Raw genomic sequence first — 17,909 nt, 5'->3', positions numbered from 1 at the left:
CTAAGATTGGAGATTTGACATGATGAAATGACTGATGCATTGCATTGGCGGAATCTCTGAGAACGCAAACCTTCAGTAGATTGGATAGAAGGGCTGGACGAAACCCTAGTTCTTCATTTGGAGTAGGTTCGTGACAGAATCTACATTGGTGCCTAAATTGGTGAAGTCTTCTTTTGAAGACAAATTTACAGATAAGAGAGAAAGACATTTCAGTCTTAATAATTGAGCTAAATTAGAAATTTTATATCAGACTATGGTATATGACTTAGTTGAGTTTTTAGACATTGAGTTGTGGTAATTTCAGCATCCTCATTTGGCATGTATGTGTTTGGTTGATATTGGAGACTAGGCGATTGCAAAGGGGTTATTTGCAGGTGAAATCGTGGAGAAGATTGTATGCTTTCAGATCTGAGACAAAGTCCGCCCTGCACCTTATGCACCTCGATATTATTCATTAATCATTGTGGAAGCATCTTTTGATAGGGTGGTTATCAGCGATTCATATAGAAAGGAAGGCGATTTGTTGCATTTTAAAGAAGAATTGGTAGTAGTTGCAGCTAGTACATCAGTCTGAAACAGTTTATACCCTTCCCACGGGTTGATTCATTTATTATCATTGATGCATAGATCTAAATGTTTGAGGACTGTGATATTGAGAGGAGTCTAGGGTGCTTCATTTGGAGATGGTTATTGGCGACATTGTTAAGAGATCGAAGCATTAGCAATTTGGATTGGGATCAAACCAGTAAACTGCAGTCCTTCGATTTTGTTATATTTCCTAATTGGGCTTCAACTTTCATCCATACTTGATGGCACTATCCATACCAAGGGAAGGCGATCTCCTTGGAGCAGGGTTTTAGACGCATTACCAATCATAATCAGAAATCAGACCTCTTTCATGCAGCAGCAGGGGTGGCAAAGACATAGCTTGAATTTGCACATTGGAGCCTCCGTATTAGTGGATATTGCTAGATCCTTCATCGCCTTACCTAAGCAATTCAAATCAGGTTCTTGGTCATCCTCCTTTCATTGTATTTTTAAGCTGTATGCTTCAGTTTAGAGTGTGCCATTTGTCTTCAGAAAAATCAGAAACATAGTCCTTTGTAATCAGTCCATATATTGATCCTATGATAGTCTTTTGAACTGGTTTATAATAAGATTTGAAGTGGTTTGTGGCTGCATTTTGTATGATCGAGTTTTCTGAGGTTGAATGACATCTATTTGACAAAATGTCAGTTCATAGATATCATGTTATGAGCTTCACTTGTGATAGATTGCTGTCTATACTCTACATTTGGTCATCACACTTCATTTTCAGGTTATTAATGGATGATCTTCATTAAGTTTTGAGTGATCTATGTCCCTTATAACAAACTGAATTGAGAACAGCAAGCTAAGCACTTGTAAGACAAGTGTTTGACAAAATTCCAAAAGGGTCAAAGACTGAAATTTCATATCAGACTAGGTGAGGTATATTACATGCGTTGTCATATACATTATTATTTTCTGTATTTAATTTACTAGTTGTAGCGGTAAACATGCTTCATATTCCATTGTTGCCGGGAATAATCATTATGTTATGTTGGTATATTATGTTTATGTTGTCGTCGGTAATAATGAGTTACGGCAGTCAGTTAGTTAGCCGATGGGTAGGTAGTTGGAGTCGCGACGGTTGTGTCGCACCCCTTCGGCTGTCATATATTGTACCACCTCCGGGTGTTGGGGGACATGTAATATTGACGACAGATTATAATATGAACATCCTTTGACATTAATGGCAAGCTTATTCTGGTACTTCTTTTGTATTTGCATTGTGCATTGCTGTTCGATTTCTGTATTCTTCCTGTTTACCCAGTGAGGTAAACATTTGGCGCCGTTGCCTAGACGAACTCGGAACGGAAGACATGGATGGCGCACAGACCCAATGGGCCTACCCGTTGGTGAAATAAACCCAGAAGTCGACGATGCCCAAACAGAACTCTACGTAGGAGAAGACACCGCGACGAGAGAATTTTCAATTCTACTCCAAGTAGCCATTCAGACCTACGTTCGACAAGAGGCGGCGAGGGCGGAAGTCCCACCAAGTGCAGTGTGGACAGCGTTGGAAGTGAGTCCGGAGGTAAATCGGTTGATGAACCATCTCCCCCGATTGCTAGCACAAGCATCGTTGGCACAACAATAACATCGACGGTGGAACCACCGTGCGGTGGCACCATCGTGCGGTGGCAACACCGACGATGGAACCACCGTGCGGTGGCAACACCGACGGTGGGACCACCGTGCGGTGGAACCATCATACGGTAGCACGTCCACCACCGTGCAGTGGAAACCACTGCTGTCGCGGAGCACGAAGACATAAATGCAGCCCCCGCACAAACAAACACAGTCGTACGATGGAGGATGTTGACCGCACGATCGGAGGTGCCAGTGCTGTTGTTGACCGTACAGGGAGGTTGTATGGCCGGGGTGCCATTGGGGACATTACAGTGCCTTAAAAAAAAAAAAAAAAGACGACGACGGATTGATTCGATGACATCTGGAGCCTGGACACTGAAAATATTGGAGTGTAGAAGGGTTTTGACATCATAAAATATCACAGAAATGATGCGCGCCATGGACTTTCGTGGGGTTCTGAAGGTTGTAAATTGGTGTTGGCGGCAAGGGGCGCTGCCCCTCGACCCCCAGTTTATTTTTGAGCTACAGAATACCACGGGAAGTGTTGTGCTTGCTTGTCCATACTGTGAGAAAGAAGCCTGCAGCTAAGCATTGGCGGGGAAGAAATAAGCCATAGAGGGAGACGGATTTGGAGGTTGCGAACAAACAGAGTTTGAGGGAAGGCATTGCAGGTCTGCGCAGTTGTATGACACTAGGGAGTTATTCAGTTCAGTTTTTAGCCTTTGGGGAGTGTGATGGAGGATTTGAGGTGTCTCCTAGCATTTGTGCCAGTGGATTGTGGCCACCTCCAGGCATGACTGGTACGCTTTGAGGAACTCGGAGTATGTCTCGGGTGGACGTGAGGTTGCCGTGGTGGATGCACAGAGGACTCAGGAGGAGCTGACCACCAGGTTGGAGGCACTAGTCACGTGAGACTTAGTTCAGCGTACCCAGGAGAGCAGCACGGGTGGCTATCGAGGACAAATTGGCTAGGGAGACAGTAGCATTTGAGTAGCAGTTGGTGGAAGCTGAGATTGAAAAACATGTTTTGCAGACAAGTTTGGGTTAGGCACAGGAGGACTGTGATGGCAAAGGAAGCAATATTGGTGAAATCCGCACTTGAGCATCGGCTAGTAGCAGAAAAGGTTTTCAGGCGAGGACGCAGCAAGTGTATAAGATCTGGGCCCGACTAGCGTCAGTAGTCCCTACCGTTCATCTCTATTTTGTATTAAGTCGTCGGAGTCGACTTCTTTTCTTGGGGGGGATGATGTTGCCGGGAATAATCATTATGTTATGTTGGTATATTATGTTTATGTTGTCGTCGGTAATAATGAGTTACAGCGGTCAGTTAGTTAGCCGACGGGTAGGTAGTTGGAGTCGCGACGGTTGTGTCGCACCCCTTCGGCTGTCATATATTGTACCACCTCCGGGTGTTGGGGGACATGTAATATTGACGACGGATTATAATATGAACATCCTTTGACATTAATGGCAAGCTTATTCTGGTACTTCTTTTGTATTTGCGTTGTGCATTGCTGTTCGATTTCTGTATTCTTCCTGTTTACCCAGTGAGGTAAACATCCATTAGTCTCTCAGAAACAAAAATGAGCAAGAAATTTAAATATCACAAACAAGAAAAGAAAAGGGGTTATTAGATTCTACGCAATTGTCATTGTTGTTGACCTGACGAGGTACAGATCATTACAATAATTCAATGCTTACAGCTTGATAAAACAAGGTCAAGAAGGTTATTTGGGTTAACTTTTATGTCTTGTAATCTGAGTTTTGAAATCAGAAATTATGTATTATTATTTTCTTCCATATGATCTCTACATGAGTTTCCTGGGACATTAAAATGAATCAGTATTCTCTTATGTCTCCATTCTTCATGTTTCCATACATTGCAAATTTTTCGATACACCCAAAAAAGGCTGGGAGATTGACTGCTGATTTATTTCAACCTCAACCGTGCCATCACATGGCAACGATATATGCTGTCAAGAACCAAAAGTTCATTTGTGCACTTCAATATTTGGCAAAAAATTGGAGATAAATTTCAATATTGATTATTTTGTTTGTATAGGCATAACGTGTTTCTTTATCTGCCTCAGGGGATACATCACTTTCTTTGGTCTCAATTACAAGAAACAGCTAAAGGTCTCTGCCCCAATGCCAAAAAATTGAATCAAATTTAATTATGTTAACAATAAAGTTTGCTGTTCAGTATTTTGTAATCTATCCATTACAAGAATTGTTCTGTAATAGGGATGTAACTTGAATAGAAGGAAGTTCACATGAGCATCAAATGTTACATATGTAAAAGAAATGAAGAATTCATCCACACAAGAAACAGTTTATCCCATGAACTATACTGAGCCAGAATATTTATCCTGGGATAGCAATGGAGGAGCTTGGCATACCCCAGTAAACACTGTTATTGCATTTTCAGCCTTGATTCCAGCAGTTGGGTATGATTCACGCCATTTCTGCCATATTCCCCTCACACTGAACTTTGGCATGAATTCAACCTTCAACATTGTATACACATGAAAAAGGTAAAATATAAAAGTTAGGATCAGCTGGAAAAATAATTTCAAAATATATGAACAAACCAACTATTTTACTTAATCAGATATAAGAAATGTAGGTTTCTAGGATCAATGGTAAAGCCAAGTAAATTCTCAAGATACAGCAAGAAAATGAAAATATTAATCAGTTTAACCCAAGGACTTTTAATTCCATAATGACTAAGTTAGAAATTACCACTGCACCAGCATACAGAGGCGCAAGCAAGGCATTTACAAGGCCATGAATATGTACACATAAGTTAAGGGATCAAATTAAAGAGTAAAACTAGTAGTAGATTAATAAAATGCAAGTTAACCTGGCTCTATTTCAGAATCGGTGTCTTTACCAGACTGCATACTAACTGTAACAATTATTTGAACCATGAAGCACTGCAGTCACAGGCAACTAATGCTAGAAAAGTATAATCATCTATAGGATATGATGTAGTGGAAGACACTGCAAAAATTGGTCAGCTGATGAATACTCCCAAGCTTCTGTTAGCATTTTGACCTGTAAATACACCACTTAAATCAGGTTTACAATATAATCAAAGAGTATATAACAGAGAAAATGTTAACCAAAACGAGGGCATTATTTACTGAAAATTATGATATACTGGTATATTTCTTAAAGAAAAAGCAATTCCCAGTCAAACATTGGTTATACTATTTTTGTGCAAAATAAGCAGCACTCTTGGACATGTATATGTGTAGATATCTTGAATGTACTGGAGAGATAAACCAAAAATTTAACTACAATGCAACTTAGTGAGATCCATGGTGAATCAATAATCCAATTGCCCATCAACATATATGTTTGGGATGCAATTAAAGGCCAACAATTATTATTTTATTTTTTTGGAGAAATGCAAGTTATATCACTTCAAAAGAAAAAAACTTATGTCAACAAACTCACAAGAGAAGTATATATCTTAATAAGTGAGAAAAGCTATCATCTTAGTATGTGGCCAATGTGCAAATGATTCTACATCTTTCTAGCTAGAAATACTTCAGACAAGATTGCATTCAGAAAGGGAACAAAAACAGAGCAAAGAAGATAACAAGTGGCATAGTCTGACTAGAAAGGTAACTATAGTGAATTCTTCACTACAGACAAAAAATTCATTCTGGCTTGATCATGATCAGTGAATAACACCCCAAGGCGTTGAAAAATTTCTATGTTTCCTCGATTTTAAAAATGTGATGCATCCTGTGCAGTTTAGCAAATACTCTGTCAACACATGTGCACTGTCAGATAGCCTGAGTAAGATAAGATCTAACAGCTAACAGGGATTTTTGCTGATCCAAATAAATATTCAGCCATAAAACCCTTCTATTTGTCCATTTTATCTATGTAGTTTCTTTTGATTGGCACAACAATATATTATATGCTTGTAGGCCCCAATCGTCAATAGTCACTAGCTTATTAGTTATGATATAACTAATGACATGTGCTGAGCTCCCATGAGTTCCTAAGAAGTAATATGATAATCTCATTCTAGAATAGCATGAGCCATCTGATCTGCCACCATCAAGTTCATCCAGCAGCTTAATGAACATACTGCTATACCATTACAAATCTTCTCAGTAATGCTCCATGGCAGCACAGTTTTCTCCACCATGGCACCCACAAGCTTACCCTCAGCTCCTTAACAATTTGGGCAAGGATCAGGTGTATCTCAAGTTAAAGTTTCCTCACAGGTACCAATATAGCATTAAAGACAAACCAACTTCTGTCCTGCATGGCACACAATAAATGAGTTCACCTAAACAAAGCTACAAAGTGCAATATTGTATGGCAAACTTCATTGATAATGTATGTGTACACATGGCCTACACAATAGAATCCAACCAGAAACAAGAGAATTCAAGGCACCAAATTCCCAGATCCATCACTCTCTCCTCAAACAATCTGAAATTTCAAATTCTTGTTTTGGGGCAGAAAACTTCATTGTGGGTTTGGAATTATGGCTATAAATATTGGCCTATGTGCCTCTTCATAAGTTTAGTTTTCTACAGTTGATCTTTTGATCCTGATGTGTAAACAAAGTTTCAGATTGGGTGATATGCAGCTGACCTTTTGAACCCAATGCGTGATCTTAATCTTGACCTTTTTATAGCTATACAGGGGGACCTCTATGCATGTTTTTATAGTTGATGTACTGTATTTATTGGTTAATTCATTTCTTTAAAATTAATATAAGAAGTTACTAATCCAGAAATTCTATGCATTCTCCTGTTGATTATTGTATCATGAGTTGCAAAGCTCTGCTCTGATAGTGGGTACATATATTTCTGGCATGAACCTTTATTTGTGTTATTGGTTTTTTGCAGTCCCTTTCCTATTTCACCTCCACACAACTTCATTCTTAGCTTCCAATAGTTTCAGAGCTGACCTTTCAATCCCAAAGACTGATTTGCTAAAGTTGTCCAATGCCTACAAGGCTTTCCATGTTGTTGGTCCTACATGGTGCATTGGCCTACAAAAATACTTTTAGACCTCTCAACAGCTTCTAGCACATCTAGTGGGACCCCAACAAATCCAAGGTTTAGCATATCTAGAAGTCAAACTTGAGCAAATTCAGATGGACTCTTGGCCACTAAATCTTATCATCACCTGGTGAATCTATCTAGATTCTAAATGAACCTAAAATGCCTATTATACTTGGAACTACCACAAAATTTGCAGCAAGAGCTAACCCACGTATCTAAGTGCAACCCCTTGTGTTTCTCCCAAGAAGACGACCCCAAACTATACCACAATCACAAACTCAAGCCCAACTCCTATAATGGCTGCCCAACAACAACCACCAAGATTCTTTCTACATGGAACACTAAAGGTCCACTCATACCACCTACACCCCCTACTATATAGGGAGCTATTCTAGATGTTGCCTTCAGTTCTCTCCCATGATTCACAAGTGAAGATCTAAGCACTTGCATGTCATCATGAATCACTACATAGTTCACAATGTTGAGAACAAGGTATTGCACTCAAACTGCTTGCTTCTTCATTTAAGGGAAAGCTTTTTACTAGTACTGGTCCTTGACCCCTTTGTCAATAGTTGACTAGGACCAACTAGACCAAACCCTAATCAACAGTTTTAAAGAGAACAGAGATGTGTTGATGTGGCTAAAATCGTATTGCTACAACTCCCCCCGGCCAACGCAGAATAGAATATTCTCGCTGAGTGTCCTATCCTCTCTTGTATAAGGAATCCCTAATGCTATTTTAGTTGATCAAAGGGGACAACCTCAAGGTTCCAAATGTCAGCTCATGACTGCAGGATAGCTCAATGGTTGATGTGTTTTGCTGGGGGCACAAGGGGCCTTATGTTTGCAACAAGCTAGTCTGCAACAATTTTCGAACTAGGAAATAAAAGCAAAGGGGAAGGGTTTAGGAGACCTAAAATTAACAAGATTGGTTTGCGAGTAGATGGATACAACATAACCAATCCCTGCTTGTCCAGAATAACTCACAACCTCACAAGAACGGTGCAATCTTCAAGGGAGACTTAGAAGATTTTCAGACTACAGGTGCATGCCTAAGCACCCAATTCTAGTGCAGCTCAGACGGACACCTGCAATTGAACTAAACACAATTTTAAAGGCTCAGACTAACCATACACAGGGATACACAATTAGCATATGCCCAATGGTATGAACCTAAATCCATCAAATACCTGCACACCAAAAGGATCTATCTAAACCTGCTCAAGGAAACCATGCAAACAGAATAAAACCAAGATGATAAACACCAAATCAATGTCCATATATTGATTTCAGTTGCTATTACAACGATTTCTGCAGCAGTTCTATGCTACTCCTAATCTGAAAACTATTGAAACCTATCTAACTTCTAATTCCTAGAAATCTAATTATCTAAAAAAAATTATAACTATCTAACTCTAAAAAATCTAACTAGAATCTAACCCTTTACAAGAGAAAGGACTTTGCCTTTTATAGATTTTACAAATCTGAATCAAGGCTCAGGATTGATTGCATCCAACAATCCTGATCTGCCTTCTATAACTTGGCAGCTTTAACCCATGCCCATTCAATCCTCGGTTATCCTCCCAACCACTCTCCTCAGCTACCGACCACTATTTGACATCAATTTAGGTCTATCCGGTAGTTGGAAATAATTGACTTGTGTCCCTTTGTTTTGAATACATTAGGTAAAGCCCACAGGAAGTTGTTTACATTAAACAAGTTCAGTTTTCAGAAACTGAATTTCTAGAATTAAATCCAGCTGTGTATACTTTTCAGAATGCATATTTGGTAGCATTTTGAGTGTTCCTTGTCTTTGGTCTAGAGGGTGGACTTTGTCTTGTGGTCTGGTGATGGCGCGCTTCCCCATGCTTGGTTTTGATCCTCTACAATGCGCTCTTCATTAGCAACGCCTAGCTTTGTCGTTTTGATCATGTGCTCCTCATTCCCAGCCTTAACCGTGATCAGGTCTTCAATCTGCATTTAGGTTTTCGCTCTAGCTCTTCTCGATGTCGTCCTACAAACAATGAATTTCACTTTTAATAATCATTTTGAAAAATTAAATAAATCAATTTAACATCATATTAAATTTTAAGTGATGTTGGGCTTCGTCTTGTCAAAGATGAAAGATGTTTGCATTTACAATCTCCCCTTGCGAAATTAGGGTTTTAAGTTCAGAATGCGAGATTTAAACCCCTAAGTTAAAATGCCCCCCTTGTGGCAAAAATCGGCCAATTTGTATGTAATGGGCGATTTTGTCTATGTTTGATGACTTTTCTTTATTTCGGGCCAATTGGATGTTTTGCATGATTTGTGAAAAATGCTCTTTGTCTTATGAAATCCGGGCTCTAAAGGGGATTTGAGCGAACATGATGACTTTATGATTTAAAACTTCTTTCCTTTATTTTGGGCTTTGGGGAAATTTGGGCGACTTCCCATTGCAAACTCGGCCCTAAATGAAGAAATGCACGATTTTTGTCTCTCACATTATTTCGGCCTAAATGGACCCTTATGCACGACCTTTACTTAGCTCTAGTTTTCAGCTAAATGAGTATTTTCGGCTCATGAGCTTAGAATGCGAACTTAGGCTTTTGAAATTTTCAGCTCTTGTGGCCTAATTGCAGGACTTGAGCCCTTTTGTTTTTTTGGCCTTTTGGGTTATCGCGTGAACTCAGTCTTTTTTTTAGTTTTTGACTTAGAGCTCTCTTCCACGATTTTCATTCTCTCAGCCCTTCACTCAGCGAAATGGGTTCAAATGCCAAAGTTCCTTTTGGCTAAGTGAATTTCGGCTATCTGGAAAAGAAGGCAAGCTTTCATTTCTCGCCAAACAAATAAAAATGCCGAACTTCCTTTTCGCATTTTGACGCCCTAATGGTTTGCGCGATTTTAACTTAAACGCCTCCACATTGAACTCACGAGCTCGGCAATTTAAAAGAAAACACGCAACTATGTTTGAACTAGGCTTTTCGGCCTTTTAGACTATTTTGCAAAGTCGAGATTTTGACGAAATCGCGCGATTTTTATTTTTCTCCACCTTCAGCCCAAGAGGCCCTTTGAACATTTAGGCTAATATGATGATATCACGCAATTTCAATCCAGTGATTATTTTCGGCTCTTTAGGCCGATTTGCGGGCCTTTGAGCTTCATTCTTTTTCGGCCACTTTGAGGCTTAACAGTGCGATTTGGACCCATTCATCTATAATATCCTGGATAATTTTTTTTGGTTTTGAAGTGCAATAAGAATTACAAACAAACACATAACCCGTTAAGGTTAGAAAATATAATCTCAATGCTTGCTGAAATTGCAACCCTTCCACTTTCTGATCACCAAGTGCCCAATGTGGGAAGGTGAGAGCATACGGTGATAAGGGGTTCGTTAGCTCACTAATCTGCTAAAAATTATAAAGCAAGTACAATACTGGGCGGCAAGCCAGCCCCTTCCGCCTATCCAGCAGGAAAGCAAGGAACTTGGTGGTGAACCAGCCAAGAGAACAATACTACAAACACAAATCACTCTACCGCAATATTTCAGCGGGAGGATTGAATTACAAATTACTCAACTCAATCGCTTATGCAGCGGGAGGATCATTACAACCAATATCACTCAACCGCTTATACAGCGGGACGAATGAATTACAAATTATCAGATATAGGTGGCAAAATAGCCTCTTCCACTTTTCAGCGGGATATGAAGATTACAATCCAGAATGGATTAGTAGTACTACTACTTAACCTTACAATAAAGAGGAAAGTGAGAGTAGAAGTATATTGCTGAACATAAGAGATAATGATCATCAAACTGGTTCAACACCAAAAACAACAGGCTGGAAATGCATAACCAGCAACCCATAAACTCACTAAATTACTCATATCTCACTCAAATCTCTCTCAATTCACTCCAAATCACTTCCAAACCAATACTAGACAAGCAGCAACTAAGACAATCCAAAAGGGAGCTACAAAAACACTTCAAACTACAAGACACGAATCCCAATGCACTCTCCAAAACCCACGCCTAGCTAGAATATTTCGATTTGCATTATTAAATTCAAAACTCAAAGAAAGGTGCTACAAAATTACAAGATGTATCGCCAACAACAAGAAGGAAGATTAAGCCAGTACCCAGAATGATTGGTCGCTCAGGCAGAGAGGTATGATCAAAAACTTGCTTCAACCACAGGGAAACCAGCAACTCTAGAAATAACTCCAAAAACACTGAAATATGCACTGAAAATGTCATAGAATACATCACACAGCTAGGTACTATATCTCAAGTACAAAACTGGAAACACTAGGGAGCCACACTCCAAAGCTTCAAAGTTCATACACCAATTTGGCAGCATAACAATGCAATTTTTCAAGATGAGCAAAATGAGAGCCCAAGGCTCATATTTATAACTCCAAGCTCCTCCAAATTCAAATGCAAAATGGCGCCCAAATTCAACTCAAATTCCCTTTCATTTCATTTCAAGTCCTCCAACATGGCGCCCACTTCCCTCTTCCTAGGCAAGTTCGAACTTTTGCCTTATGGTGGCGTTTTTTTGCAATATAAAAAACATTAAACAAGAGATGTTTTATCCTCCCAAATTGCCACCAACAAATACGCCTTTTGACTTAGGAAAATAACACATGGATATCAATTAATTATTTTTCCCTAAGTCATCCTCAATACATTTAATCAGTAAATGCAAATATTTAAATATTAAACCTTTGACAAAGAAATAATATTTAATTATATTACTTATGACTCCCATACTGATCATTAACAAAAACTAGGATGAAGCGGAGTAAAGATGACCATAGAACTGTTGCAGGATCAAGACCCTGTCCACTGCCAAAATAGAAATGCTCCATACTGCCACTTAATAAAAATAATGTCATGAATTACTACTCCGAAAAGCATGATCTTCGCACCCAGTGACAGAGCATGGATAGCTGAGTAAGACAGCATCATCCAAACAGCCAACCCCTAACTTACTAAAAATAGTAAGTTATCGCTTCACCAATGTTTGAAACCCTAATTATTCACTCCACATAGCCTACGGGTCTCAGGAATGGGCCAATGGACCACTGAAAGCACATCATTGAGAAGGGGACATTACATAATCATTTTCAGGCTTACTGGTTGCCTGAGTCCTTTATTTTCGCCTTCGACTCTACTGATTTTCGGGTTTTATGATAGGAATGTGCGATTTCAAAAAAAAACGCCTCACAAAATTCAGCCATCCTGAATGCAATGGGCGACTATAGGAGTCGGGGGCAATTTGGTAGATTTGGAGATAGTAAAAAAAATGAACTTCATTTGCAGAACTCTCCTTCCTGCAGGCAAATCAGACTAAAACGGGGGACCCCTGTCCAAGACGGGGTGGGGTGTGCATAACGCACAACAAGATGCTACATCCCTAATAGAACGATCCACCTCTATAAAAAGTGCCTCAATGGAGATGATGCATGATTTCAATAGGAGATTAGAAAGAAATGGCAATGAATTCCTATAAAGGTATGCCCTCCACTAGGTATGGCTTACATTTGTTATTTGAAAGGAATAAATTCTTAAGTTAGTATGATGATCAAATCCAAGAGGGGAAAAATCTCTACCAAATGCTTATGATATTGCCTTTTTGCAAACAACCTAATTCAAATTGGAAGGTTGGCAGCTTACCCTCATATGCCATTGTTTCCCAATATCTAGCCTCCATACCAACCCACAGCTGCAAAGTGATCTGCAAATATCCTACTTATCAACTCCATCCAGTAAAGCCTATACCAAAATACCACTTTGTTGATCCATCAGCCCCTAGTGACCTTGATGGAATAAGAAACTTGCTAAGGAATATGTCTGACGAGGTCATTTCTCTAAAATGACAATAGCATAATGCACAAAGACCATTGTATACTAACAACCAGAAAACTGAAATGCAGCAATATGGTCATCAACCCAACCAAGAATATATGTCCTTTTAGAATGCAAAAATTACCAATAAAGACTGCCTTTCAGCCAAACAAGCCACCTAGCAACCTTAATTCTAGTTGGTTCAAGAAACAATTACAACAAATCCCTATAATCCTTTCAAAGAGATAACGATAGCACAGAACAACTATAGCTAACAGATAGTTGTATGGTGTCACCCTTGTTTTGCACCCGATTCTCCCACTACATATCCCAATAACTAACAAGACCAAGTTGTCTTTTGTTCCAACAAGAGTCAATGTCAATCAACGCATCTAGTTGCCTATGACAAACACTTATCTAGAAAATCAATGTCAAAACATACCTTTGTGACTTAGGAGGAATGTGAAACTTATTGTAAAAGTAAACCTACCACGCCTACCAAAACACAAAAAATTTGATCTAAGTTCCTCACCAAAGCCAAGAAAAGGATGACAAAAGTTCAAGCCTAAAGAAAGAAGTCAATACCTATTGAAAAAAGAAATTAAGAAGCTCCATTATTTGGCGTACCTATAGCATCTACTTCTACACCCATAGCCCTAATTGGTGCAGAAGTTAATGAGCTCAAAACTACTAGACCATCAAAACCCTATCCAAGGCAAAATACAATAGTGTATCCCACAATAGAATACCAATAGTGAATTGAGTGTAATGTCCCCTTTTTAGCAGACATGGATTTTTGGATAATTAGCCTATCATTTCTGACCCTCGTAGGCTAATGAGGATTGTTTCATCTCCAACATTCAGAGATTTATGGATTTGGCCTTCGTTCGATATCATTTGGACTCCGTTTGTCATACTTACTATTTATAGTAAGTCAAAAGTAATAGAGATTGACTCTTTCTATTTTTAGAAAGTGTATTTGGTCACATGGGGAATTATGAGGAGAGACTCCTGCTTCAGACGACATGTTAATATGTTGTGTATTTAGGGAGATATTAATATTATTGTGGCCAAATTAATATTAGTTCATTAAATGGCTAATTATAAAGTTGTAAACTAACTTTATAAAAAAATCACTTAAGTGAGGGTCTAGACATCATGAGAAAGGGCCAAAATATTTAATTGATTTATGTGCACTCTTCCCAAGGTTGGGTAAATTTAATTATTATTGCCAAGTTATAACATTTTTAATAATAAATTAAGTGCTTTATGGGAGAAATCGAACTTGTTTGGGAAACACTTATATATACAAGAAGTTCGAACTTGGACAATTAATCTTGGCATTTGTTTGACGAATTTTACTCTGGAGAGCAGCAGAAATGAGGGTTTCTCAGTTGCAGCAAACAGGGCATTGGAGAACGAAAAATCTTCAGTGTTTCAGCCTTATGAGTTGGTGAAATACCTAGTGAGTTTGGCTTTAGAGGAGTAGCTTCATCCTGGAGCCATTATTGGGCAGATTGGTGATCAAATCTCAGGGTTAATAATCAGTTTTGAATCAGATTTGAGTGTGTGAATGGTGGTCATCGATTTTAGGAGTTTAAGAGCATCTTTCAAAGTCTACACAGCCTGTGTTTGGTGTTCTTAGTTGCGGACAAAGGGTGATTAGCATAGACAGTCCAAAATCCACATAGAAGCTGCATTAAATTTTCGGTCTTGTGAAGAAGGAGGGCAGCTAGCAGCAAAGAGGTCTTTGGCAATACATGCATGAACAAAGCTCAACCATACTTGAATATTTCTGCTCATTCCTAGTTGCTTTTTGCCAGAAACACATCAAATCTACATCTGATTGTCTAACGGGTATGTTGGAGGTTATCTTTGTTAAGAAATTAATGGAATAAAGACTTCATTCATGCCTTCTATCTATATTTTGTTTGATCATTTTGGTTTCAGAATTTCAGTAGTTTCATATTTTTATATGCATTGCTTTTACAATATCATAATCTTCAAAACACTAAAAAATTACAAAACTCAAAGAAAACTCTAAAACAATCAGCAAAACCATTAGTGTTCATAAAAATTCCGTGATTGGGAGACAAGGGGTCTTTACAATGGTATCAGAGCTAAGATCCTGCCACCCTGTGATTGATGAGTGAAAGGGAAATCAGGTATTACAACAGGGAACAACAAAGACAACAATATCAGAACCCACAGGTACCAGAAGTTAGTACATTTTCAGAAGTCTTGAGAGAGAAAGAAAAAGATAAGGCAGCTCCTAACATGACTGAGGATGATAAGGATGCTAGAATCGAACGAAAGTTCAATACTATGATTGATATGATGTCACGGTTGCTTGGAAAAATGGAGTAAACACACCATAATCAGCAACCTGAACCAAATCAAAACCATAATTCATGGGAAAATAGTGGTGTTCATGGAAGCAGTGGCAACAATGAGGTGGAAGGAAGAGAAAGGATAGTTAATCAACGTGATACTTACACTAGAGGATCAGCCTCTAGACCTCTTTTTCCTACCTTCACTCCACAGGAAGAACAACCACAGGTTGTTGCCCCTGTACCTTATGCAGATGAAGCATGGCAAGCATATCTAGAATATACCACCTTATCTCTTGACTTGAGAGATGTGGTCATTTGATCAGTTCATGAACCAGAGGAGCAGGAGAAATGGTGGGTGAAATGATTATCACACTCCAGCACAGACTGATTATCAGCATACTCTTGGGAAAATTACCATGCCATATTTTGATGGGAGTGACAAATGTACAACAAGAGCATGGGTACAGAAGTTAGACAACTACTTATCATTGAGACCAATGCCCAAAGAAGATGCCATCAGATTCTCCACACTTCATTTGGAAGGTGTTGCTCATGAGTGGTGGTACCATGGATTAATCACACTTGGTCATAATCACATCACCACTTATGCAGAATTCACAGACAAGTTGCATCAGATTCTCCAGACTTCATTTGGAAGGTGCTGCTCATGAGTGGTGGTACCATGGATTACTCACACTTGGTCATAATCACATCACCACTTATGCAGAATTCACAGACAAGTTGATAGAGCGATTTGATCACAAGGATCCGGAGATGTACTTCAGAGAATTAGCACAGCTAAAACAGGTGGGTAACTTGGAGACATATATTGGTGATTTTCAAAGATTATCAGTTATGGTGCTGAGCATTAGCGAAAGGAGGTTGGTTGTCTTGTTCATGGAAGGATTAATGGAGCCACTAAGAGGCTAGTTGACAGCCTTTGACCCACCTACACTACAAGAAGAAATGAAGAAAGAAAGGAGTATGGAGTTCGCAACCTCTAAAAACAAAAGTTCGCATAAAGAAACTCCTTCTACCAGCAATGAGAGTCCTCAACAAATGCTGATAAGAAAAAAAAAATCAACAATTATGGTGGATGAGGAGACACGAGAAGAGTTAAGGAGGAGAAAATTATGTTTTTGGTGCAAGGAGCCTTACAGTAGAGAGCATGATTGTCCCTTGAGGCCTAAGCGCAAGGTGAATCATGCAATGTGGGTGTATTATGAGGATCCTAGTTCTGAAAATTCAGATCAGCTAGCTACTTCAGAAAACAATCAAGGTGGAAAGGCTGCAGTTGAGTTTGAGCCGGATGGGAATCTATCTCCTATAGCTTTATTTGCTGACAAGCAGGGTGAGGTTACTTTCCGTTTCAAAGGATCAGTCGATGGGCAGCGTTGCATTGCTTTGCTTGACACGGGAGCCACGCGTAATTTTATTGATGACGGATTTGTGGCTTGATGTAGGTTGCAAACAGAGGATTTCAAGGGATTTTGAGTTAGAGTTGCAGATGGATATACCCTCATGTGCACCAAACAGATATGTGGTCTCACTTTGCTGCTAAATGATTATGAGCTACAAGCTGATTTTTATGTGGTCAACATGGGGGCAGAAGATGTAGTCGTGGGAATGAAATGGCTCCAAGACATAGAAGAATTTACCCTCAATGTACCTAAGTTGGAAATGAAATTTAAATCAAATAACAGGGATTATGTGTTGAGGGGAATTGTGGATGGCAGCTTGCACTCTATCTCTCTTTGTGGGAAGGGGAGCAGGAAGAAAGAACAGATGGTTATTCAGGAGGAGCATGAGATGGTGGACAATCCATTGTTTGAATTTGATGCTACATGGTTGTTGGATAATCCACTCTATGATACGGATGTGGATCACTCCCTTGACAGTGACATTTGGGAACCTTCTAGTGCATCAGGATTTCACATAGGTTTCGTAGAAGGAAATTCAGAGGTGTATATAGTGAGGAGTTTATATAGCTTCACCTTTGATCCTCATGTTTATGACTTATTTCAGATGTACAATTCAAGGTCACATATGGGTGGTTTATTTGATGGCTCACTTTCTGCAAAGATTGGGAGAAAGAATGGTCAGTCACTTGATTTGCTTTCTCATAAGCCTTATGCTCTTGTAGCATGAGATGAGGTGTTTGACTTGGTTCAGCAAAATCAGTTGGTGGTGTTAGTGATGGTTTTGCAGGAGTTATGTGGTGAACTTAGCGACATTGCACGGGTCTTCACTTGGGATCCAGGTGGAGGAGTTTATTTGCAGTCGAGATTGCTTGGGGACAAGCAATTTCAGGAGGGGCGGACTGTAGTGTCCCCTTTTTAGCAAACATGGATTTTTGGATAATTAGCCTATCATTTCTGACCCTCGTAGCCTAATGAGGATGGTTAGAGGGTCTCCTAAGGATTGTTTCATCTCCAGCATTCAGAGATTTATGGATTTGGCCTTCGTTCGATATCATTTGGACTCCGTTTGCCAAACTTACTATTTATATGTTGTCCTCATTTTTATTTTCAA

At 39.3% G+C, this 17,909-nt stretch overlaps 1 protein-coding gene across 3 annotated transcripts in view; it reads right to left on the bottom strand.

Annotated features, from left to right (window-relative positions):
- LOC131029377 (probable CoA ligase CCL8) overlaps window positions 1-17,909 on the bottom strand; it is a 285,390-nt gene that overhangs the window by 176,058 nt on the left and 91,423 nt on the right. For all 3 annotated transcript variants that reach the window (XM_057959841.2, XM_057959840.2, XM_057959842.2), the window contains 3 exons: window positions 5,164-5,232; window positions 4,918-4,971; window positions 4,575-4,682 (listed from right to left, as the gene is read on the bottom strand). In XM_057959841.2, coding sequence (XP_057815824.1) covers window positions 4,575-4,682; window positions 4,918-4,971; window positions 5,164-5,232 — 231 coding nt within the window. The remainder of the gene's footprint in view (window positions 1-4,574; window positions 4,683-4,917; window positions 4,972-5,163; window positions 5,233-17,909) is intronic.

Source organism: Cryptomeria japonica, chromosome 3 (genome assembly GCF_030272615.1).
Source record: "Cryptomeria japonica chromosome 3, Sugi_1.0, whole genome shotgun sequence".
NCBI classification, from domain to species: domain Eukaryota; kingdom Viridiplantae; phylum Streptophyta; class Pinopsida; order Cupressales; family Cupressaceae; genus Cryptomeria; species Cryptomeria japonica.
Note: the sequence above shows the minus strand (reverse complement) of the source record. Positions and strands in the feature narration are given on the sequence as shown.